Consider the following 27,021-nt stretch of genomic DNA (forward strand, 5'->3'; position numbering starts at 1 on the left):
AGTTGTATGCCTAAATATGATGTCAATTTGTTGACTGTTTTCATGGATATAAAACATATTCCAACAATGTACTAATGGAAATAACTGGAATTCAAAACATAGCCAGTCTTTTAATTTCTCTTTTTAATAAGTGGAAGAGAGAACAGGTAACTAGACAGCTAATGAGTAAAATTAGTAAATACAGCTAGTATTTTCCTTTCTAAAATTTAAGTTTCCTGAAGATAGGCAACTTGTATTTCACAAAAGCATCTTGTGGGAGTTCAATAAATATCTGTTAAATAAATGAAGCATGACTTTATAAAATAATATGCATCATAAATCTATATATTTGCAAATAAAGAATATAAACCCATAACAAATGAATTAGAGATATCTAACTCTTAAGCTTTCTGAAACCTCATTGACTCCTAAGTACTTTGCTTCACAGTCAGGGATGTGTTTGCGGCAACCTAAGAAAGGATTTTGCAACCCTCCTCTTTATGTCTATAATTCAAATGAATAGGGCAAGAAGATAAGGCAAAATATCCAAGGAAATTGAGCTTAAAACTAACAAATCAATAATTTATATAAGAATAATGGCAAATTGAGAATATACGATGGCAGCACTAACTTAGTATTTAACTTACAAGAAATAAGGATCACAATTGCCTGTAATACTTTATGAGAATGTTTCAAGAGTAAAAGTAAAGCAGATGGAGGTTCTTTGAAGTCCATATTAAGTTAGGATCTTACTATTATTATATTTTCAGAAAGCTTGGCATTACTGCCTTGCATATCTAGTTATAGCTACACATCTTTTGAAAAAATTAAATTACATGTATGTTTTATAATACCAGTGGATTTTTCTAACAATATCAGTGTATCTCAAACTTATGTAGGAGTTTTCAATTTTTCACTGAAAATTAAATCTGTAGGAAATTTCTACACTTTTAAAAAGAAAAATAATTCTGAGTGGTCAAAACAGTTTTTAAAGTATAAGGACAGACAATTCCTTACTACTTTCAGGAAAGAACTGCTTTCCTTTAAGCTTTAAATAATGTTCCAAATTATGAAACAAGAGTCATCATTTTTAAAAGGAAGATAACTACTATATTTCAAATCTGCAAAACGAATCCAGAAAACACCAAAGATGTCTATTTAAAAGTATACAATATTACTCATATACTTTCGCCCAAAACCCAGCTAAGAAGTCACCTTTTCCAGAGAACTTTCCCTGACATTCCACTCCCACCAACAGAGCTAATTATTCCTTCCTGTGGGATACCACTGTAGCTTATACATACTTCTATCACACTCTTAACATCGTGTTGTATTATTTACCATAAAGGCAAGGACCATGTCTTATTCATCTCTGAATTATTAATGCTTAATGGTTGCTCAAAAGTAACACATAATTTACAAAACATAATTATTTTTATAAAATGATACCACTGTAGAGAAAGACACAGAAATAATGCTGAAGGAGGCCTAAAATTAACAATTCAGGGGTTGGCCCAATGGCATAGTGGTTAAGTTTGTGCAAACCACTTCGGCGACCCTGGGATTTGTGGGTTTGCATCCCAGGGACGGACCTCCACACTCCTTATCAAGCCATGCTGTGGAGGTATCCCACATACAAAACAGAGAAAGACTGACACAGATGTTAGCTCAGTTCCAATCTTCCTCTCACACACACAAAAAATTCAAATATCCTATTTCATTTACTCATTTAAGAGTATTAGTTAATAAAGAATTAACTTAAAAATAATTAAAGTGAAAATTCTTGCCAGTCCTTGGAGAGGAAAACCTGAAGATTCTCTAATAGAAGCATTCTGTGTTTTTAAACATACGTTAGCCTGGCACTCAGATTAAAATAAAAGACTGAACTCAAATCAAATAAAGATCAGAGACGAATATGGGATCATAATGCTTAATGCCCACAAATAGCAAAAAGTAATCAATTAACTTTAAAAACGTTTTGACATTTTAATTTCCTAAAACAACCAATGACATGAAGAAAGATGAAACAGTAAATAACATCCCTAATATTTAACATAACAAAGCTCTTCATGATCTGCTCCTTAACTCTACACGCAGTACTCTCTCATATCTCCCTCTGCAGAATGCCTACTTCTCTCATCGTTTGCATCTGTTTCATTTTTGAAAACTTAGTTGAGGGCCAGCTCTAGTGGCCTAGTGGTTAAGTTCAGCACGCTCTGCTTCAGTGGCCCAGATTGAGTTCCCAGGTACAGACCTACACCACTTGTCAGTGGCCATGCTGTGGTGGCAGCTCACATACAAAATACAGGAAGACTGGCAACAGATGTTAGATCAGGGCACATCTTCCTCAGCAGCAGAAAAAAAACAAAAAAACTTAGTTGAGGTATCACCTCTTTCAGAAAGCTTTTCTTGACTTTCTCATGTTCTGGCCACTCTCAATTTGAGTAAGATGTTCTCCTTTGTCCTTCCAAGAATCTCTTCAGTGCTGCACTTAATCCTAGTGGATTAAGGTTTGTTTACATATACGTCTCCCCATTGTGAACAAGGATTTATCTTTTTCATGTCCTTGAGCCTAGCACAACATATGGCTTATAGTAATGACTCAATAAATGATCACTGAATAAATATTAGTCATAATAGATAAAGTATGTCTGCATTTATATTTAAATATTGCAAACCTTGTTCTCTGTATCAAAAATGTCAGGGCCTAAAAGAGTCTTATGGGCAAGCCTGTCTAATGAGGAAGATCTTAAACAGTTTATAAACATCAGTGCAGTTTATATGTTAATTTTTCCTCTCATCCTCAAAACAGTAGCTAACTTAGGGTTTCCTACAGAGGTTAAAAGCTAAGCAATTAAAGCATTTGATGACACTCCCCAATAAATGACAAGTGCTCCCTGTCATAACCATAAAGAGTACCTAGTTCTTTAAGGCTATATTGGTTCAAAAAAATCATCTTTTAGTGGAGGAAAGGAGCATATTCTTACCCAACTCAATTAGAAAAGAATAGATAGTAACATGCCCAGAGCAATTTGGTCCCCCACTTGGTTGAGACTAGAAATTCTAACTCTATAACTGCAGTCTACTGATGAAATCACTGGTTACCTTATCTGAAGGAGTACACACTGTCTTTTGGTAATCAGACTTCATGTTTCTAAACACTGCTATACTAAACCATGCACCCTTGGGAAAACAAACTAGGTCTTACTCCTTTTTGGATCCTCAGCACCTAGCTCTGAGCCTAGGCTATGGCAGATGTTTAACAAATGCTTGCCAAATAAAATTCTACCTGAACAGCTTCATCACGTGCTTGCTTTTCTTCCTGTCTTCGCTGACGCTCTTCCTGTAACTCATTAAGCCTCTGCTCATATTCCTTCAATTTCGATAAAACATCATGGCGTTTATTCTGGGCTTCAAGGGTATTTATGAAGGCAATTTCATTTACCTTTAATAAGAACAAAGAGAGTGAATCAATTTCAAAGCAAGTTAATTCTAGGGCACATCACAAAAATACTAAACTTAGTCGTTATATTATAATATAAACCAGTGGTAAGGCATAAAACAAAAATTGAGTGAGTGAAGGGTCTTTTCGTTCAATATTTGCCTAAAATGGACAATAATACAGTGTAGAAAAACAAATCCACAGGCCTTAGTAAGAACTGATTTAGTGTAAATAAAGGTCTGCCATTGAAAATATTTTTAAGTCAAGAAAGAAATTAAGATTCTTATAGAGACCATCTTATAAAGCTCTACTTAACATCACTATAATTTGCAACCATACAAATTACATTAAGATTTAAACAGGTATACACATGTTATTCTAATGAGTTTGAGAGGACAAAATTTAAACAACAAATCGTTTTTCTTCAACATATATTGAATGAGTGACAATTAGGTACAAAGTGACCTAATATAAGGACAAATATTATCTAAGAAGTTAAGAAAGACAGAAGAAAATATTTCAATATATAATACAAGAAATTTTCCCTGAAAAAAAAGAAACAAATTGAAGATTGAAACAGCCCACTTTATTTCATGAAACATCGATTCAGATGACCACATTAAGGAAGAAAAACACATTTTTTAAGCTTCCAAGTAGTAAATGCAGGTCACCTGGCCTCAGATTTCTCTACAGAAATAGTTAATACTAGAAGATAATGAAATAATGCTTATAAAATTCTGAAGGAAAGATACTATGAACCATGAATCTGCTCTCTAGCCAAGATGTACTCAGGTAAAAATGCCACAGGCCTTCTAGAACAGGAACAAGACAAGGGTGCCCACTCTTGCCACTTCTATTCAACACAGTACTGGAGGTATTAGCTAGAGCAATTAGGCAAGAAAAAGAAATAAAAGGAATCCAAACTGGAAAAGAAGAAGTGAAACTTTGCTATTTGCAGATGATATGATTCTATATATAGAAAACCCCAAAGAGTCCACCAGAAAACTATTAGAAATAATCAACAACTACAGCAAAGTTGCAGGGTACAAAATCAACTTAAAAAAATCTGTTGCATTCTTATACACTAACAACAAACTAGCATAAAAAGAAATCAAGAATTCAATTCCATTTACAATCACAATAGCTTAACCAAATAAGGAATAAACTTAACCAAAGAGGTGAAAGACCTGTACATTGAAAACTATAAGACATTATTGAAAGAAATTGAAGATGACATAAAGAAATGGAAAGCTATTCCATGTTCATGGGTCAGAAGAATAAACATAATGAAAATGTCTATTCTACCTAAAGCAATCTACAGATTCAATGCAATCCCAATCAAACTCCCAATGACATTCTTCACAGAAATAGCACAAAGAATTCAAAAATTTATATGGAACAAGAAAAGAGCCCAAATAGCCAAAGCAACCCTGAGAAAAAAGAACAAAGCTGGAGGCATCACAATCCCTGACTTCAAAACATACTACAAAGCTATAGTAATCAAACCAGTATGGTACTGGTACAAAAACAGACAAACAGATAAATGGATCAGAATTGAAAGCCCAGAAATAAAATCACACATCTATGGATAGTTAATCTTTGACAAAGGAGCCAAGAACATACAAAGGAGAAAGGAAAGTCTCTTCAATAAATGGCGTTGGGAAAAATGGACAGATACACGCAAAAGAACAAAAGTAGACTATTTATCTTGCACCATACACAAAAATTAACTCTAAATGGATTAAAGATTTGAATGTAAGAACTTAAACCATAAAAATCCTAGAAGAAAATATGGGCATTACATTGACATTGGTCTTAGATCTTTTCAAATACAATGTGTACTCAGGTAAGGGAAACAAAAAGAAAAAGTTAACAAATGGGACTACATCAGACTAAAAAGCTTCTGCAAAGCAAAGGAAACCATGAACAAAACAGAAAGACAAACCACCAATTCGGAGAAAATATTTGCAAATCCTTTATCACACAAGGAGTTGATCTCCAAAGCATATAAAGAACTCATCCAACTCAACAAAAAAACCCACAAAGAACCTGAGCCAAAAATGGGAGAGGATACAAACAGACATTTTTCCAAGGAAGATATACAGATGGCCAACAGACATATGAAAAGATGCTCAACATCATTAATTATTATGGAAATGCAAATCAAAACTACAATGAGATATCACCTTACACTAGTCAGAATGGCTATAATTACCCAGACATAAGACAACAAACGTTGGCGAGGATGTGGAGAAAAAGGAACCCTCATACACTGCTGGTGGGAATGCAAACAGCAGCAGCCACTATGGAAAACAGTACGGAGATTCCTCAAAAGACTAAAAATAGAAATACCATATGACCCAGCTATCCCACTACCAGGTATCTACCCAACCAACTGGAAATCAACAATCCAAAGTTACATGTGTACTGCTTCGTTCACTGCAGCACTATTCACAATAGCCAAGACATGGAAACAACCTAAGTGCCCAGTGACTGATGACTGGATAAAGAAGATGTGGTATACATATACTATGGAATACTACTCAGCCAGGAAAAAAGGGCAAATTCATCCCACTTGCAATAACATGGATAGACCTGGAGGATATTATGCTAAGCGAAATAAGCCATACTGAGAAAGACAAACATCAGAGGATTTCACTCATATTTGAAATATAAAGAAAACACATGGACAAAGAAAACAGTTGAGTGGTTAAAAGGGGAAGGGGGGTGGGCACAGAGGTTAAAGGGGAGCACTTACATGGTGACGGACAAGAAATAATATACAACTGAAATTCACAATGATGTAAACTATTATGAACTCAATAAAAAAATGAACAAGATGTTTGAACAAACATTTCAGCAAATAAGAGATGCAGATAAGAAATAAGAACATGAAAAGATGTTCAAAAATACAAATTAAAACCATATGAAACACTATCCACACATACTAAAATGGAATGGCTAAAATTACAAAGTGTAACCATGCCAGGTGTTGGTGAGAATGTGGCTAACCAGAACTCTCACCCACTGCTGGTAAAAATGTATAATAGTACAACCACTTGGGAAAACTATTTCTTTAAAAGTTAAACATGAGCCTATCATAAGACTCTGACAATCCACTCTTGGGTATTCACCCAAGAAAATGAAAGCACACATCTGCACAAAGACTTGTACATGAGTGTTCACAGTAGCTATATCTATAATAGCCATAACTGCAAAAAGACCCAAATGACCATCAACAGGTGACTAGATAAATAAATTATGGTATTTCTATACAATGGTATACTTTTCAGCAATGAAAAGGAACTCATATACACAACAGCATGGATGAAGTTCAAAATAACTATGCTGAGTGAGAGATGTCAGAGGAAAGAGTACATATTGTATGAGTCCATTCATATGAAATTTTAGAAAATGCTAACATCTATAGTGACAAAAAGCAGATCAGCAACTGCATGGTAACAGAGTTGGAGGAAGGAATGAATTACAAAGAGGCATGAAGAAACTTTTGAGGGTTACAGGATTGTTTATTATCTTCATTGTACTAACGGTTTCAGGAATATATACATGTCAAAACTCATCAAATTGATACTTTACATATGTGCTACTTATTGTCTGACAATTATACCTCAATAAAGCTATAAAAAAATAATATATATCTAATAGCATTATTTTAAGGATAAGATATTGTATTTATTAAGTTTTAAATGAGCCTGTAAAAATGCTGTTATTCTGGCACAGAATAAGCACCAGATAAACATTAGCTTCTTATATAACAATTGAAAAGAGCACTTAGGTAACTAATTTAACGTTCAAAGCAACTAAGCTATACCTTGGCTTCTTCCTCCTGTGCTTTTTTCACAATTGCTTGTAATTGCACCTCTCGTTTAAATTCAGCATGAAGTAATTTCTCTTCCATCATCCTACGTCGTTGATCTAGTAATTCTTCCTTCCACTTTCGGACATCTTTCTCCTATGTAGAATGAATTACTGCATCATTAATTTCAGCATACACAGTCGTTTAACAGAAGTGCAAACAGATAAAAGGCTTAGGAATTATAAAGTCTAGAACCTGGAAAGACCTAAAGGAGCATGAATAATGATTAAGAACACAGACTGTGAAGCCAGACTGCTTGAGTTCACAATCTACCTTGGTCACTTGCTAGATGTGTAAACTGGGCAACTTTTTTAGCCTATGTCTCAGTTTCCTTATCTATAAAAAGAGAATAATAGTAGTACCTAACTCATAAGGTTCTTTTCAAGATTTAGTCAATATATATAAAACTCTTAGAACAGTGCATTAGACATGGCCCGACAGAAATATTTGCTATTATACTGCACTATGAGTAAACTTAAAATTAAAAGTGTTTATTTCTCATCTTTATAAATCGTAATGTCTCTCTAACCCAAATTCAACTCAAATAAGTAATTTTAGCCCAGAGGTTTGAAAATGGTGAGAAGTCTGAAATATCACATTTATTTGCATAAGAAACATTCCCTGAAGGAACAGAAAGGGTTTTGTCTACAGAAAAACAAAGACAGATATGACAGCTCCCTTTAATTCCTTAAAACAGTATCAAACAGGAGAAGTAAAGGACTTGTTCTGTGCTCCAGGAAATCAGAACCAGCACCAATGAGAATAAATTATAAGAAATCAGATGTTGTCTCAATATGAGCAGAAAAAACTAACATTTCAGTTGAATTTTAGCTACCTAATTATGTATTTAATCATCTAAAAAAGTTATGATGCAGAAACATCGTCAGAAAAGGAGCTAGAAGACAGGCCCTTAAAGCCCCAGCTCTGCAAATTGTAGGTCACGTGACACTGGAAACAGCACTTAACCTCTCCCAGGCTGGGTTTTTCACATTTGTAAAAAGGGGTTCAGTCTCTGTTCAACTCTGTGTACCTCACAGTTATTGTGGCGATCATATGAGACCACATTTGTAGAACAGTGTTGAAATAATAACATTATATAAACGGAGGAATTTATCATTAAAATTGATTGAAGGAATAACTACATTGCTTGGAAAATTAAACCAGAGAACCTCTTATGCCATGTACAATTTCAAGAATTTATTATTTTGTTTGCATGACTACTTGAAGATTATACAGTAAGAAAATAAACTATATAATTTTATTTGTATTAAAAAACACAGTAAGAGGGGAAATTGTGGTTGTGATTTCTCTATAGCTGAAATTGAAATAATATATTAACTCTTTTAGAACCCCAGTACATGGAGACTGCTTTTCATATCTGATCCATTCATTCTAAACAATTAAAGTAAAAATAATGACAAATTCTTGAGATTCAGGTAAAGAGAAAAATCATAGATTTTCTTCCTTTCCCAGTCAACTTTTCTACTGTACTGAAGAGAATCATATGTAACCTCATTTTTATAAATATTTGGATTATTTGTTCCAATTTTCTCTTTGGATTATTTGTTCCCAATGATCCTAGCCACCTGGTATTCAGATCGTTGTGTAATTCCTTCCCATGTTATATCAGGATTTTGATCAACAGAACACAGCAAAAGTGACGGTATATCAATTCCGAGATTAGGTTATAAAAGACAGTGTAGCTCCATTTTGGCAGCTCACCTGTTTGTTCTCTCTCTCTTCCTCTCTCTCAGATTACTTTCTGTGGGGAATCCAGCAGCCATGTCATGAGGACACTCAGGCTGTGGAAAGGCCCACATGACAAGGAACAGAGGCCCACAGCCAACTGCTAAAGAGGACCTGACACCTGCCAATAACCATATGAGTGAGTCTGGAAATGGATCCTTCAGCTCCAAATGACTGCTGCTCCAGCCAACAGCTTGACTGCAACCTAATGAGAGACTCTGAACAGAAATCACTAGGTAAGCCATTCCTGGCTTCCTTACCCACAGAAATTTTGAGGTAATAAAAGTATGTCGTTTAAAGCTGCTAAGTTTTGAGGTCAACTGTTACATAGCACACATAACTAATACAGTATTCACTTACGTCTGCCATGTGTAAGTAACAGTAAGAATGACTATATACTAAGCAACAGCTATCCTAGCGCTATACTACTGTTTTACATACTTGCCACATTTAATCATCACGACAGGTTGATAATTAAAATTGTCATTTTATAGATAAAGAAACTGAAATGCAATATTTTAAGTAACTTGCCCATGAGATCATATCTTATTATGTGGTAAAACCAGATAATTTGACCTAGTTGGCCATCTCCAGAGCCCACGTTCTTTCCACTATGTCATATGATCAGTTTGTTGTTCTTAGTGCTATCGAGTCGATTCTGACTCCTAGCAACCCTGTGCAGGGCAGAGAAAAGCCTGCTATCCTCTCTTCTCACCTTCCAGCACTATACTAGACAATGCTCTGCTGCTATTCATAGGGTTTTCATAGCCAATTTGTTTGGAAGTAGGTGGCCAGGTCCTCCTTCCTAGTCTGTCTTAGTTTGGAAGCTCGGCTAAAAGCTATCCACCATGGGTGACCCTGCTGGTATTTGAAATACTGGTGGCATAGCTTTCAGCGTCACAGCAACAGGCAGTTGCCACAGTATGACAACTAACAGACAAGTGGTATGGTTCCCCGACTGGAAAGCAAAGCCAGGTCGCAGCAGTGAGAGCACCAGATCTCAACCACTAGACCACCAGGGCTGTCTGATCAGAAATTACACTGCTCTACATACTCCAAGAACCTCTTCTATAAACCAAATTAGTGCCCCACTTATTCAAACCTGATAATCTGAGGCTCAAAATTGTCCTACCAAATCATTCTACACTTTGCAGAAGACTCCCCAAGGAAACCCCAATGAATATGGCAAAAGTCAAAGTGCAGATTCAATAATCCACGCCAATTCCGTAAAACAACAATTTACTAGCTAATTTGGGAATGATAAATTCTTTTTACAGATGACCTTCTATAATTCAATAGATAGAAATGCTTTTGTTTGCTAGAAAATTTAATTATTTTTATAGTTCTTTTAGGTTCTCTCAGACTAGAAAAAAAAGTCAAGTTGAAACTAAGTCCATCAATTTAAGGCTATCATAATTTCCCAAAAATTAAAAACTCACCCTTTCTAACAATTTCTGAAGCTTTAATGTTTTCTCTTCCCGTAACTTTTCCCTTAGCTGCTGTGCTTTCATTTGTTTTTCTTCATGTTTTTTCTTGGATTCTGCAATTGTTCTATTAATACAAACAAATGAACAGGAGACAGGAATGTTTACACAATAAAGACAAAAATATTTTCTTTAGTCTTCAAAGATCTTCAAGCAAATATAAAAAGTATACAAAACTAATTTTGGCCTAACATTTCAGGAAAACATTGTCACTTTTCAGTGGATCTGGAACTGTCCTGAAGTAATGTGCCTTAACATGTTATGTAGCAATTCTATTTAATAGTCAAGAGTGGCTAGTTTCCCTCCTGTGAAACATTTCTAATTAATTTTCAAAGGCCACACCTTTTACGAGATGGTGAGGAAAGTTTCTCATGCATGTGAATCCCATGACCTGGCGGTCTAGCAGGTTCCTCCTCTACAATATCCCCCCAGGATGTATTTTGGCGCCAAGATTCACGAGCTGTTCAGAAAAGAGAAAACTACTGTTACTGTTTAACCACAAAGTTCTATAAAACCAGCACTTGAAAAGAGACTTTTAAAAGGCATCAGCATTCCCAGTCCAAATTATTTATTTTACACAGAAACTCTACATGATATGATAGTTACTTTATACCCCTCTACCTATACATGCAATACACATATACACACATAATACCTTCATAATCGGCAAGGACATCGTTCCAGTCCATAGACATACCACAGAAAGATACACTACCACTGCCCACGCTAGCCTAAAATTAAATTGAGAAACAAATATTTAGACACAATTATAACCTTAAGAAATGAACTATATATGAAATTTCCCTACCTGTTGCTAATACATTTAACGAAACCAGAAAAAAGCTACATACTTTTTGTTGTCACAACAATCACCAAGTTAAAAGTACCACAGCCTATACATTTTAAGAGGAAGACAAACCTACTTGACATTAACAGCAGAAACAAATCATGTAAATTTAAAAGAAACATATTGGCCACACTATTACTACATAAATTGTGACATGTTCATAGCATACATCAGAAGAGCTCCAGATTAATTTGTTGGGTATTAAATTGAATAGAAAAATATTTGAAACATTTATGGTTACTTCTATTCTTTAAGAAATCCCTCTCATCGACATATACATCCTGAGCACTGAGAGACAGCAAGGCAGTGTATAATTTGCTTTTTATTAGCATAGAAAAAAGTAAACTATCTTAGATTCCCCTTCAATTGCTACAATTACAATCTGAGTAATGCTGAGTTCTTCCTTTATCTGAGACTCAATTTCTTGATTTGTAAAATGAGAATAACAATGATTTCCAACTTGTCAACTGCATTATATACAAAAACATTTAGTAATGGTAAAGTGCTAAAAAAAGACTTGGTATGGGGGCCGGCCTGGTGGTGCAGTATTAGGTTCATGTGCTCTGCTTCGGTGGCCCAGGATTCACAAGTTCAGATCCCGGGCATGGACCTAGCCTCACTCATCAAGCCACAATGTTGCAGCATCCCACACAAAATAGAGGAAGACTGGCACAGACGTTAGCTCAGTGACAATCTTCCTCAAGCAAAAAGAGGAAGATTAGCAACAGATGTTAGCTCAGGGCCAATCTTCCTCTCACACACACACACACACAAAAAGATTTGGTACTGTTTACTGTGTAAGTCTGAATCACATTGAGAATAATAATAAATATTATTATTAAGGATAATTTTAAAAACAATTTTAAACAGGACTAGATGAACTCTAAGTCCTTCTGGACCTAAGAATTTTATTTCTGACTACAATTTTTTGAACAATTATGTTAAAGATTCTAAAAGCTCACAGAAAAATCACTGTCGTTGTCAGTTTCAATGTTAATATCATTGTTTTCTTCAGCTTCAATTTCTCTAGTTAACTGTTCCTCTTCAGCAATAGCACTAGCAATGGCTTCTTCGTTGGCCTTTTCTAGACGATCTGCTAGCTCTTCTTTCTTTGCAAGAACTTCTGCCATGGACTATAAAGTTAAAAATAAACAAAAAGAAGAACCATCACTTGACTGGAACGTTAAGTAATCATTTCTTTCTTTATGTTCTAACCACACACTCAACCTTATATATAAAAAATAGCACTGATCTAGAATTATAAAACCTGTGGTCCAGTATAGGCTCAACCACTTGCTAGCTCTGTGACTTGGAAGTTTCTGAAAACCAAGAGCCTATTTTGTATTCCATAAAACAATACAATAATCCATGACTTACCTTCTTTACCAGATTGTTGTGTATGAGAAACTGTGAAGTTATATAAATAACAGGTATTATTATTAATGACAAAGTGTGAATTTCATTTGAGTCCCAAATTCAAATATCCAAATACATCAAACATCTTAAAAACAGAAGAACATTATACTAAAATAGGACCATAAAAAGAATTTATACTCTAATGGTGATGATACCTTCTGAACATATATACCTAACTTAAAAATATGCATTAGAAGGAAGACAAACAATATGCATCAGAAGGATTAACTAATAAATCCTCATGATAAGCTAAATGTGTATACTATAAACCCCAAAGCAAACAGCGAAATAACAAAACAAAGAGTTATGGCTAAAAAGCTAACAAAGGAGATAAAATGGAATTATAAAACATAATTAATCCAGAAGAGGGGAGAAAAAGAGGAAAAAGAGGAATAAGGGGACAAAGAACAGATGAGTCAAAGAGAAAACAAATAGGAAGATAGTAAATTAAAGGAACCATATCAATAATCACATTACATGGAAATAGCCTAAATGCCTCAATTTACAGAAACTGTCAAATTGGATAAAAAGCAAGACCCAACCATATGCTGACCATAAGAAACTAAATTTAAATATAAGAATACAAAGATATCACAATAAAAGAACTATCATACTAACACTAATAAAAAAAAAAGCTGAAGTATTAAAATCAGACAGTAGATTTTAGAGTAAAAGATATCACGAGGGATAAAGATGGTCATTTCATAAAGATGAAAGGGTTAATTCACAAAGAAGACAAAACAATTCGAAATGTTTATGGACTTAATAACAGAGCTTCAAATTACAAGCAAAATATCATAGAATTGCAGGGGAGTGGAGGTGGGAGAAACAGGTGAAGGGGATCAAAATGTACAAACTTCCAGTTATAAAATAAATTTAAGTTGTTGGGAAGTAATGTACAGCATGGTGACTACAGTTAATAATACTGTGCTGCATACTTGAAAGTTGCTAAAACAGTAAATCTTAAAAGTCCTCATCACAAGAAAAAAAAATTTTTGTAACTATGTAAGGTGATGGATGTTAACTAGACTTATTGTGGTGATCGTTTCACAATGTATACAAATATCAAATCATTATGTTGTACACCTGAAACTAACAGAACATTATATATTAATTATATCTTGATTTTTAAAAAAGAAGGGAAACCCTATAAAATTGCAAAAGAAAGTAAACCTAATGGGAATGTAAAATGGTACAGCCCCTTTGGAAAACAGTCTGACAGTTTTCCTCAAAAAAGGTTAAATGTAAAGTTAACATAGGACCCAAGAATTCCACTCCTAAATATACACCCAGAAGAAATGAAATCACATGTTTCACACAGAAACTCGTGCATATATATTTAAAGTAGCATTACTCATAACAGACAAAAGGTGGAAACAACCTAAATGTCCATCAACTTATGAACAGATAAAAGGTGGTGTATCAATAAAACGGAATATTATTTGATTATTAAAAGGAATGAAGTACAGTCATGCACTGCATAACAACGCTTCAGTCAACAACGAATCACATATCCAACAATAGCCCCGTGAGATTAGTACCATATAGCCTAGGTGTGTGGTAGGCTATACCATCTAGGTTTGTGTAAGTGCACTTTATGATGTTCGCACAACGACAGAATCATCTAACGACACATTCCACAGAATGCATCTGCGTCATTAAGCAACACATGACTGTAATGATTCAGGTTAAAACATGAATGAGCTTTGATAACACTATGCTGAGTGAATGAAGCCAGTCACAAAAGATCATAGACTCTATTCCATTTCTACGAAATATCTAGAACAGTCAAATCTATAAAAACAAAAAGCAGAATAGTGGTTGTCTAGGGCTGAGACGGTGGAGTGAAAGGGAGTGTCTGCTAATGGGTACTGCGGTTCTTTCTGCAGTGAGGAAAGTGTTCTAAAACCAATTATGCTGATGGCTGCAAAACTCTGTGAATATATCAAAAAACATTAAATTGTACACTTTAAATGGGTAAATGGTATGTTATGTAAATTATATCTCAAAGTTGTTAAAAAAAGAAAGAAAGAAAGAAAGAGTTCCACAGTTATATTCAGAGATTTCAATACCCCTCTCACAACTCATAGAACAAGTACCAAAAACTAGCATGAATATAGGAGACCTGAACAATATTATCAACAAAACTGATGTATTTTCCCAAGAGAAATGAAAACATATATTCCAAACAAAGATAAATGTTCATGGCACCTTTATTCATAATAAACTGGAAACAACTCAAACATCTGTCAAGTGAATGGATGAACATATTGTGTCACATGCATACAACAGCAATATTTCTAAAGACAATAAAAAGAATGAACTATTAATACACACAACTACATTGATAAATCTCAAAATAATTATGCTGAGTGAAAGAAGCTAAACAAGGATTACATTACTCCATTTACATAAAGTTCTGAAAATGCCAATTAATATATAGTGACAGCAAATAGTGATTACCGGGGAAGGGTATACAGAGAAGGGCAGAAAGGAGGGATTACAAAGGGGAATGTGAGAATTTTGTGGGGGGGGGGCAACTAATGTGTTCATTATCTTGATTGTACTGATGATTTCATAGGTATAAACATGTCAAAATTGATCAGTGTGTGTATGTTAGACAGGTGAAGTTTACTGAAAATTTACTATACCTCAATAAAGATACTAAAAAATGCGAACACTTGAGCCCCAGCTTATAACTGAATTGGTGGAACTGAGTGGAGCCTAGGCACTGGTATCTATTTTAAAGCTTCCCCTCCTGCCTTCCACCTCCCCTCTCGCTCAATACTCTGCTGCCCCAAAACACATAAGATTGTCCCTGGGAAATAGAATGGGGTGACGGAGTTCAGAGGGTAGACTATTTCTTTCCAGCATAAGCCTTTTCTCTATAAAACCTAGAACATTATAGAAACTGTTGTTAAAGCACCAAACATTACAACTAACAACAATAAAAAAAAATATTAAAGTTGAATCTATTTAACTTTGCACAAACTAAGTTCTCACATGAGCCTATTTCCTCTCAATTTTTTCTTTCCCAGAGAACAACATTTTTATTTAGTCTCAGAAGACCTGAAAAGATTTCAACCTAGTAGTAGACATTATGGATGAAATGATGATTCAACTATGCATATGTAACTTTTACTACTTTCACATTGTGAAATTCAAATAAATATCTCCATAGCACATTATTTTTTTAATTTTCAAATTTTCATTAAAATTTGAACTTTCAGCAAATTTAAAACAATAGATCCATGGTAGTTAGGTTTTATATAAGTACATTTTCACAAGGTTTGGCACAAGTTGACCTTAAATAGAAAGGTTCTTACAGTCATCTTTTGCTAAAATTTCTGTTAAATAAGAGAACTACAGATTTTTTTTTTACTTTAACCAGCTATGTGACAATACTCTATTGAGAAAGAAAAAGGTCTCTCGTCACTGCAGCAATTCTCTATAAACCTCCCATTTAGAACCTAAACAATAAGGTGCTTATTTAGAACAACCAGAAGTACCTCTGCCAAGACAAATTAAAAGAATTTTTTTCTTTAAATCTTGGTTTAGTTAAAATTCCTCTAAGACTTCTAAGAATATAACAATATTCATATTTAAAGTTGAACTTACTTTCTTCCAAATATGTAAATTTGACCCTCAAAATAATCGAGGATTTTTAATATTCCACCCTAAGCTTATTTACTTACATGATCAAAATAAAAATGATGAGAGAAGAATTTTTAAATAATTATCTTATGCTTATTTAAGTATGGAATATCTTCTTCCTCTTTGGAAATTTGATTATCACAGAATCAATTTGAAAAATAAATAATGTAATATGCTAGCGAGCTATGAAACCAAAAAATATAAATATGGCCAATTTCTACCCCTTACATTAAATCCACTACTTATATGACCATAATTATGTTCAACCTTTAAAAACATTCATTACTAAAAGACCCAAGTTAAAAAACAAATTGATCTTGTTTTTCCCTTAAAACCCGATATCAAGTTTCATCTATATCTAATGTTATTCTCTCTAAAGATGTATAATTTGGCCTAATACCATCTGCTGATAGTATCTTTCAGCATAATAAGACATTAAGTTTTGAAAGAAATTACAGTATACGGTGGGCATTTAAAAGATAAAGTTTGAGGTCCAGCCCCAATGGCCTAGTTCAGCACGTTCAGAATGCTCCGCTTCAGTGCCTGGGTTGGGTTCCCACGTGTGGACCCACACCACTCATCTGTCAGTTGCCATGCTGTGGTGGAGGCTCACATACAAAATAGAGGAAGACTGGCAACAGATGTTAGCTCAGGGCTAGTCCTCCTCAGCAAAAACAAAAGAGGAAGACTGGCAATAGATGTTAGCTCAGGGCAAATTTTCCTCAGCAAAAAATAAAATAAAATTTGAATAATTTTTCTCAACATCTTTTTATATGTGCCTATTTCTTTTCAAAGTTACTTTTTAAGCAAGGCTAGACTGATATATTCTAAATTATCCTCAGATCAAGTATCTTAATACTAAACTGGGAAATAGGAAGAGATGAGCAGAAATAAGGAGCCATCCAAAAACATAAACCTATAAATAATCCCAAATCAATGCATTTTTAAAGATTCTGTAATAGAGATGATAAATACATTTCATCTTAAAGACTAACTGCAAGCAAATGATAGTAGCATTATAAAGTACTCTTGTTAAGAGAATTCTTAAAACTAAGTCCAACAGGCACAATTTCCCATCTATCAGAGTGCTAGATGTTGCATGGAAGACTTCACTGCTGTTGGTTTAGTTTCTTAAGGCTAAAGAACATTTCATCAATTCACACACCAATTAAATGATTTTCAGAAGTCATTTAACTCTCACAGTTTCATTCTCTCTCTACAAAACAAGAAGAATCTTAACTATATCAAAAGGCTGCCATAAGAATAAAATGTAAAATGAAATAACATATAAAATGCTTTGTAAAAAAACGCTTTGTAAAGTGTAAATAATACACAATATAGTTTATTATTATTAGAGTTTTTTCCTCTTTAATATATTTACTCAGAATTTGGGTAAGTTGTTCTTACCAAGTTAGCAGCACTCACATTTGAAATATCTGAAGGGTCCATTTCACTTTCTATCCTTGCTTTCTCTGCTGAAAATCTGTCTTCATTTGTTTGCAAAGGAGGTGTGTCAGCTTGCTGAGTAATTGAAACACACTCTGTATCAATGTAAACAGCAGGTATTTCAGAAGTTCGCACAGAACTGTCTTGTAAGAAACTACTGCCAGAGTTCTTGACATCATCCAACGTACTCACTGTGAACTAACAAAACATATTTACAGAATGAATCAGAGATAATAAAAAATACTCACCAACCACTCCACTCTAGAAAAGCTGATTCTGCTTAACCTATCAACTGTGAAGCAGTAGTTGACTAGCGGCTGACAGACAACTCACTCATCTTTTTTATGTTTCAAGTGTAAGAAAAGAAAAGAAACGATTAAGCAGCCACAAATTTTATTTGCACACCTATAATGTATAGGGCACTGTTGGAAGTGCTTTAAGAAATTAAGCAACATATATTGTAATTATATTTTATTTTAGTAGGCTGATTCTTGACGAGTACTTTATATGCCTCACAAAAGAAACCTAGTCACAAGTATAATACTTTGTCTCATATTCAAACAAGTAAATGTATTCACAAGGTTTTTGAGAAGATTGTCTAATACCAAATGAAGGCAGTTTTCACCAAAATATAAACGGCCTTTGAGGGCATTTTAATCAAAAACATGAAATTTTCTCTCTTTTTAATTAATATTAACAGAACCCCAAAGTATCTTTCATGGAGACCCACATGGTATATAATAGCAATTCTCACATATAAAAGAGAAATACACCATAAAAACTACAGTATATCCGAGAATACAGTCTCATTATACAATTCATATATTTTAGATTTTGATATTCCTCCCATTCCCCTTTACATATATTTAACATATCATCAACAGAAATGTGAAAATGATCTAAAACAAATATAACATTGGCTTAGGCCAAATACATACCTATTTTTTAAAAACCTTTCTAGTTTAGTAAATGGAAGCAAGCCTTTATTTTCACTTTCTAACACAGTACAGAAAGAACAGTACTGTGTTTTCCAATTACACTCAGCATAATGAGCTCCAAGTAGAAGAACTAAAATCTAAAATTGTGAATTTGAAACTCACTCACATCACTACTTAAATAAACATTAGATAAACATTGCAGTGGCCATAAACTCCAGTTTGATTAATTATTTATATAAATATTAAACTTGGCCAAGTCTTATAAACTACTTTAAAAATTCTACGATTGGTCAGAACTTAAAGTGTCCCAAAGTGTCGATTTTAGCATAAGCATTATTTAAATTGCATCACATTGTTTATATTGCTATCAACATTATCTATACATCAGTCACCATGGTTTATAATCTTCTTGGTAATATTTATATTAGCATTTCTGATGTTTACAATATTGTCAACCCTGTTTATTAAAAAATCAATATCATTTATAAAACAAAATCAAAGCTAAACTATAAAGTAATGCTAAGAAAAGATATAAATATTCTAATTCCATTTTTAGAATGACAGTGGAGAAAACAAATATTATTATTAGCATGGCTACCATCGGCAGTCAACTTTTATACTGAAATATTTTAGCAAAGTTTAATTACTCAAAAGGTCTATGTATGGATTATTTCTGAAATCCCAAAATCGTATAAGTTTATATATTTCACAAAACCAGAATAATTTTTATATTGTTAAATGTTATAGCTAAAATACATGTTAGCAATAATTCTAGATGTTTAAATGATATAAAAAGTGATTTCTTCACAGAGTTTACCTATATTAAAGTTGCTTAAAGTTACATCCAACAAATATGTACTGATTATTTTCTATGTGTCTAGGACTCTGCTCCATACTGTGGGAAATTAAGATATAACACAAGATATTGCCCACAAGGAGCTTCCATTAGCCATCATCATCAAGAAGGAAAACTTGGAAGTTGAGTACAACTTCCAATAAAAATAAACATCCTAACAAGTCAAAGGAGAGAATTTTAAAAAGCAGATATTATTCTAGACTGAGAAGTATTACAACAATTTTACAACCTTTTTACTTAGCCCCTGTACCATATCAAAGAACATCTCTTATATTTCATTAGTTTACATAAAATGATACTAATTGAATATAATCTTCATGTAAACCATTATCTAAAAAAATGCATTCCTTCATCAAATAAGTCAAATAAACTTCAAAGGGACTAACAGAAGAAATATTTCAAATATTAACTTTAAAGAACTATATTAAATATTAGCATATTGCTCTACACTCAAATGACAGAAGTGAAAGTAGAGGAAGTTCAAAATGACCCCTACTTTCATCACCACTTTTAACAATACTTTAAATGAAGCAGGAGGACACCACTTTAACCAAGTAATCAAAGTTAACAACAAACTTAGGCAAACTGATACCATACGCCTCTAGATGTGATGCTAAGGACAATCACTTTATTTCTGTCAAAAATGAATAAGCCAAAATGAATAATGAACGAACTGAAGGACATTCTACAAAAGAATCTGCAATGTATTCTTCAAATTTTTAATGCCACAAAAGACAAAAATGGGTTGAGTAACAGTCCCTGGTGAAAGACATTAAAGAAACAAAGCCAAACACAATGTTTGATCTAGACTGGATCCCAGATTAGGGGGAAAAAATACTATGAAGAAATTATTTAGAAACTGTGAAATTTTGAATATGAACTGCAAATTAGATAATAACATTATATGAATGTCATATTCTCTGAATTTTGTAACTATAATGTAGTTATGTAAAAGAATTTCTTCCTTCTTTAGAGATACATCCTATAATATTTAAAGGTGAATGGCTATAATGTTTGCACATTACTCTCAAATGTTTAGCATACGATATGCGTGTGGTGCGTGACATGTAAATATACAGAGGGGAAAAAAACGTAGCAAAATGTTAATCTGTGAATCTAGGTAAAGGAGAAAGGAGAGTTCATTGCTCTATTCTTGCAACTTTTCTGTAGATCTGTAATTTTTCATAATAAAAAGTTAAAAATGAAGTAGAAAAATAGTCTTATTCCAGCAGAAACATATCCCTTATAAAAAAGCAGTAAAAGGATTTTCAGAATGTACTACCTGGGATCTTTCAGCAAGAGGATGGTCACAAAACTGTAATGAGTCTTTGGGCCGAGATTCTACAGTATTAGAAGGTCCATCTCTGACAAATTCACCTTTCTGTATGCTTTCATCAGGTAAAAGACGTACATTTTCTTTATCACTGTCATCCTTCGATCTTAATGCTTCTGTTGCTAATGAAAGTTTTGGCATCACTGCTGTTGATCGTGAACGAACAGGCCTTCCTCTCTGAACAGTCTCCCATCCTTCAGCATCTTTCCGTTCTATGCAATTGAGGGGAGAAAATAAATCAAGATTTCTTTAGGTGATAAAAATTTTCCAACCTAACTCCCATTAGATTTAACTAATAAACAAACATGACGCTAATTACTATGCAATGTGTTTCATGTGTGTGTGTGTGTGTGTGTGTAATCTCTAATCCCTACAACTATACAATGGGGTAGGAATAATTACTCCTATTTTACAAATGACAAAACTGAGATTTAGATTAAGACTGACCTAAGCCCACACAGTCAAAAGTTAATAATAAACATTTATATAGTGTATATTACCACATTATACTAGCACTGGTCTAAGTGCTTTACATATATTAACTCTTAATCTTCAGAACAACCCTGTAAGATCAGTACTATCATCCGCATTTTACCAAGGGGGACACTGAGACAAAGACGGGTTAAGTAACTTGCACAAGGTCACATGCATAGTAAACGTAAAGCCAAGATGCAAGTCCAGGTAAATTGGTTCTGGTGACCATCACCCTAATGACTATATAAAAACTGCCTCCCCATCATTCAGAATCCAAACATAGGCCTAGCTCCAAAGTCCAAGTTCTTTCTTCTATCCCAGTCCTAATAACATACCTTGACCTAAAAAAAACCATTTCAATGATCATAAGATTACAGAAGGTTAACTGAAGGAATCCTAGAAAATCTAGTCCAGGTTTTCACCACACATACAAGGAAACTGAGGGCCTGTGTCCAAAGTCACACAACAAAACAGCACAAAGTAAATAAGAATCATCCACTAAAATGTTTCAAAATGTCACAACCTGAGTTATATATGTATATAGTGACGTATATAGCCACAATTTTAAAATTTTATAGGCTAACTGTAGTCTTTCAAAATTAATACAAAGCCAGTTCTGGACAAGATGGAGTAGCCTCACCTTCATTTCCAGGTTCTTCTCCTTACAACTAAAAACCTTGGACAAAAAACACAAAGTAAACATAGGAAGATTTTAAGAGACAGAAAGAAGTAGGCGGACTGCCTAAGGACCCTGGGACTTCATAAGCGGCAGAGCAGTGAATTCTTCATGTTTCTTTATTGCTACCTATATATTTCAGACAGGACACTGTGAAAACCTCCAATCAAGAAGGACCAACAGGTATAGACAAAATAGGCATCAGCAACACCTGTTTCGCCAAGCAACAGATAAGGGAAAAGGTGGCTTAAAAAAACAGAAAATCCTTTTGGCAATATTCACTATAGTTCAGCCAAACATTAGTCGGAACCTCACTCCCCATGATTTCAACAGGGGTAAGCAGGGAGTTGAACTTCCACTGTCCACATAGCAGAAGGAGATGGTGGTCTGATTCTCCCATCAAAGTAGTGTCAGCAAAGTCAAATGGCAAGCTGAGCCTCCACCTCCAATTAGCATTAATGAGACTAAACAAGACAGTAGGAACTGGAGTTACTAAGCACACCACTTTCCCCCATGCCTAGTGTCAGTGTGGCCCAGTGGGAAGCTGAATCTCCACACCCACCAAGCAGCAATGAAACTGAATGAGGCAGTGTAAGTCAGAAATGGTAGACACTGGTCCTTCCTACCCCTAGTGCCAGCAGGGCCAAATGGTGAGCACAGCCTCCATCTCCATTCAGCATCAAAAGCAGTGTGAAACAGAACTAGTCAATATTCTGTTCTCCCCCTCCCCCAGTGTTGGCAGGTCCCTGTAGAAAGCTGAGCTTCCACCCACATCAGCATGAATGCAGCAGAACAAAGTGGTAGCCAGCAGATTTACTTGGCACTTGGATACCCCTTCCCCTTGCCATGATGTCAGCAGGGCCCAGCAGGGAGCTAAGATTCTACCCCACACTACAGAAACAAGACATGTGAATCAGTCCTCCTTTCACTTTGCCCATTCCTGGTGTCAGTGGGGACCAGCAGAAAGCTGAGCTTACACCACCAGTAGGTGCCAAGGAGGTGGTGTAAGTTGGTGATCCAGTTTTGCTGGAAAGGTGTCACAGGCACCAAGAACAGAGTCTCAGGGACCTGTAGGACACCAACAAAAGAGGTGACATTTGTGTCATCAGAGTCCCGGGAAAGGAGAGAGAGAGTGTAGGATTGAAAAAGTATTTGAAGAAAGAATGGCTGAAAACTTCCCAAACTTAGTGAAAGACATACAACTACAGATTCAAGAAACTAAGAAATAAATGCAAAGAAATCTATGATAAGACACATCATAATTAAACCTCTGAAAAGTAAAAACAAAGAAAAATTCTTGAAAGCAGCCAAAGAGTATAGATACATTATCTACAGAGGAACACCAATTCTAATGACAGTGGGTTTCTCATCTGAAACAATGGAAGCCAGGAGGAAGCAGCACATTTTTGAAGGACTGAAAGAACTGTCAATTGCAAATTCTATATCCAGTGAAAATGTCCTTACGGAATGAAGGGTAAATAAAGGCATTCTCAGATGAAGGAAAAACTCAGATAATGTGTCACTAGCAAACCTACCCTTAAAGAATGGCTAACAGAAGTTACCTAAAGAGAAATGAAATAACAAGAAAAGGTGTAAAAAATCAAAAAGGAAAGAATACTGGAACGGGTAAAAATAGAGGTAAATATAATAAACTACCCTTTTTCTCATGAGTTTTTGAAACATATTTGACAGTGAAACAAAAACTATAACACCATTTGAAGTGCAGCTCAATATATTTAAGAAAATTATATTTAAAAAGTAGAGAAAATGAAGGGAACCAATTAGAAGGTTTCTACATTTCACTCACAGTGGTAAACACCAAAACCGGTAGACTATAACTGACATATGTATAATGTAATACCTAGGGCAACAACTAAGAAAACCATATAAATAAATATACTCCAAAACACTATAAATAAATCAAAATGAAATCATAAAAAAGTTCAAATTACCCACAAGAAGGAAAAAAAAGTGCAACAGTAGACAGAGAAACAGAAAACTAATAAAATGACAGACTTACATCATAACATATCAATAATTACCTTAAATATAAATGGTCTAAATATGTGAAATAACACAGACTGGGAGAGTATATTAAAAAACATAATTGAACTATACATTATCTACAAGAAACTCACTTAAATACAAGGACATAGGTAGGTTCAAAGTAAAATGATAGCAAAAGATATACTGTGCAAACATTAATAAGGAAAGCAGGAGTGGTTATAATAGTATCAAAGTAGACTTCAGAGGAAAGAAAATCACTAAAGACAAGATACATTATATAATGATAAAACCATTCCACAGTGAAGATGTACATTCCTATGTATATACAAACCAAACAAAAGAGACTCGATACACAGAGAAAAAAACTGATATAGCTGAAAGGAAAAAGAGAAGAATACACAATTATAGCTGAGGACTTCTAAATCTGACAGAACTACTAGACAGAACAATCAGCAAGGATACAGAAGACTTGAACATTAGAGTCAACCTACAGGATATAATAGCATATTTAGAACAGCCTATTCAACAACAATAAAATATTCTTTTTCAAATGCTTACATAACATTCAGCATGACAGACCATATCCTAGGCAATAAAATAAACTTTTAAAAATATAAAATAACTGAAATCATACAAAGTATGCTCTCTGATCATGACAGAATCAAATAAGAAACAAATAACAGACAACAAGAAAATCTCCAACCACTTATAAATGAAACAATACACTTCTAAACAGTCCATGGGTCACAGAGGAAGTCTCCAAAAATATTTTTTAAATACACAGAAATAAATGAAAATGAAAATACAACATATCAAAATATATGGGATGAAGTTAAAGCAGTACTATGAGGGAAATTTATAGCTCTAAATGTTTACATCAGAAAAAGTCTCAAACCAATCATCTCAGTTCCCACCTCAAGAAACCAGAAAAAGAGGAGGAAAATAAACCCAAAGGAAGCAAAAGGAAGGAAATAATAAAGACAACAGCAGAAGTCAATGAAATTGAAAACAGGAAAATCAATGAAATAAAAACCCAGTTCTTCTTAAAAATCAAACTTGTTAGACCTCCAAGCAAAACCAACAAAGATAAAAAGAGAGAAGACACAAATCACATCAGGCATGAAACAGGGACACAGTAGTACTGACCTTGCAGCCATTAAAAGTATGAGAAGGGAATACCATGAAACTATGCTCAATAAATTCAACAACACAGAATAAATGGATCAATCCTGCAAAAACCACAAACTACCAAAACTCAACCAAGATGAAATAAACTATCTAAATAGTCTTATAACTATTAAAGATACTGAATGTGTACTTTAAAAGCTCCCCAAAAACGGAATCTCCAGGCCAAAACGGTTTCCCTGGCAAATTCTACTTAACATTCTTAAAAGAATGAACACCAATTTTACACAAACCATTCCAGAAAATAAAAGGGGAGGGAACACTTCCCAAGTTATAAGGCTAGTGCTACCCTGATACAAAAACACACAAAGACAGTGTGTTAACACTAAATACCAATATTTCTCATAAACACAGATGCAAAAACCTTCAATGAATTATCAGCATATCAAATCCAACAATGTATAAAAAGAATTATAAACCATGGCCAAGTGGAATTAATTTCAGCTATGCAAACCTGGTCCAATATTCAAAAATCAATAAATGTAATCCACCGTTGTCAACAGCCTAAAAGGGAAAAATCATACGATCAGATTAACTGATACAGAAAAGTCTTTCACAAAATCCAACATCCACTCATGAAAAAAATTCTCATTAAACTATAACGAGAACTTATTCAACTTGGTAAAAACCAACCACAAAAAACCTACAGCTAACACATACTTAATGGCATAAAACGGAATAATTTCTCCCAAGATCTGAAAAAAGGAAAGGATGTCTTCTCTCATCATGCTTCTTCAACATGTTACTGGAAGTTCTAGATAGTGCAAAAAGGCACAGAAAAATATATATATACAGACAGGAAAGGAAGAAATAAAATTTTCAGATGACATGATTAATTATGTAGAAAATCCCAAGAGATATACATTAATACTCCAAGAATTATTACATGAATTCAGTAAAGTTGCAGGATACAACATGAATGCAATAATCCATTGCGTTTCTATATACTAACAGTAAACATGTGGAAACTGAAATTAAAAGCAATTTACAATTGCACTAAAGAAAATGAAATATTTAGTAATAAGTCTAACAAAAGAGGCACAGAACGTGCATCCTGAAAATAAAACTGGCTGATGAAAGAAACAGCAGAAGACCTAAATAAATGGAGAGAGATACCATGTTCATAGATTGGAAAATTCAGCATAGTAAAGTTGCTAATTCTCGATCAACACTTGTAATGTAATTTCTATCAACATCCCAGCAACACTTTTTAGACACAGACAAGCTTATTCTAAAATTCATATAGAAAGATACATGACCTAAAATAGCTCAATACAATTTTTAAAGAGAAGAATTAAGTGGAAGCAGTCACTGTACCCAATGTTAAGCCTCACCATAGAGCAAGAGTAATCCAGACAATGTAGTGGAGCAACAGACATACAGATCAGTGAAATAGAATACAAAATCCAGAAATAGACCAATACAAACATGCCCAACTAATTTTCGACAAAATTTCAAGAGAGAATTTCCAACAAATGGTGGTGGGGCAACTGGACATCCCTAGGCAAAAAAAGTAAACCTCTATCTAAAACTCACACTTTACCCAAAAATTAACTCAAAGTGGATCACAGATTTAAATGTAAGATGTAAAACTATAAAAAACTTTTAGGAAAAGAAAAAGATCTTTCTATGGCTAGAAAGAACCTATGGCTAGGCAATGA

General features: G+C 34.1%; 1 protein-coding gene across 35 annotated transcripts in view; it reads right to left on the bottom strand.

Moving 5' to 3' along the window:
* SCAPER (S-phase cyclin A associated protein in the ER) overlaps positions 1–27,021 on the bottom strand; it is a 490,115-nt gene that overhangs the window by 331,751 nt on the left and 131,343 nt on the right. For 14 of the 35 annotated variants that reach the window (XM_070504430.1, XM_014841435.3, XM_070504422.1 and 11 more), the window contains 8 exons: positions 20,968–21,230; positions 17,871–18,089; positions 12,338–12,508; positions 11,184–11,259; positions 10,871–10,988; positions 10,484–10,595; positions 7,254–7,394; positions 3,269–3,424 (listed from right to left, as the gene is read on the bottom strand). In XM_070504430.1, the coding sequence (XP_070360531.1) occupies positions 3,269–3,424; positions 7,254–7,394; positions 10,484–10,595; positions 10,871–10,988; positions 11,184–11,259; positions 12,338–12,508; positions 17,871–18,089; positions 20,968–21,230 (1,256 nt within the window). Of the gene's footprint in view, positions 1–3,268; positions 3,425–7,253; positions 7,395–10,483; positions 10,596–10,870; positions 10,989–11,183; positions 11,260–12,337; positions 12,509–17,852; positions 18,090–20,967; positions 21,231–25,814; positions 25,865–27,021 lie in introns of all 35 variants that reach the window. The other 21 variants (XM_044764170.2, XM_070504419.1, XM_070504429.1 and 18 more) reach the window with 4 other exon arrangements.

Source organism: Equus asinus, chromosome 2 (assembly GCF_041296235.1).
Source record: "Equus asinus isolate D_3611 breed Donkey chromosome 2, EquAss-T2T_v2, whole genome shotgun sequence".
Classification (NCBI taxonomy): domain Eukaryota; kingdom Metazoa; phylum Chordata; class Mammalia; order Perissodactyla; family Equidae; genus Equus; species Equus asinus.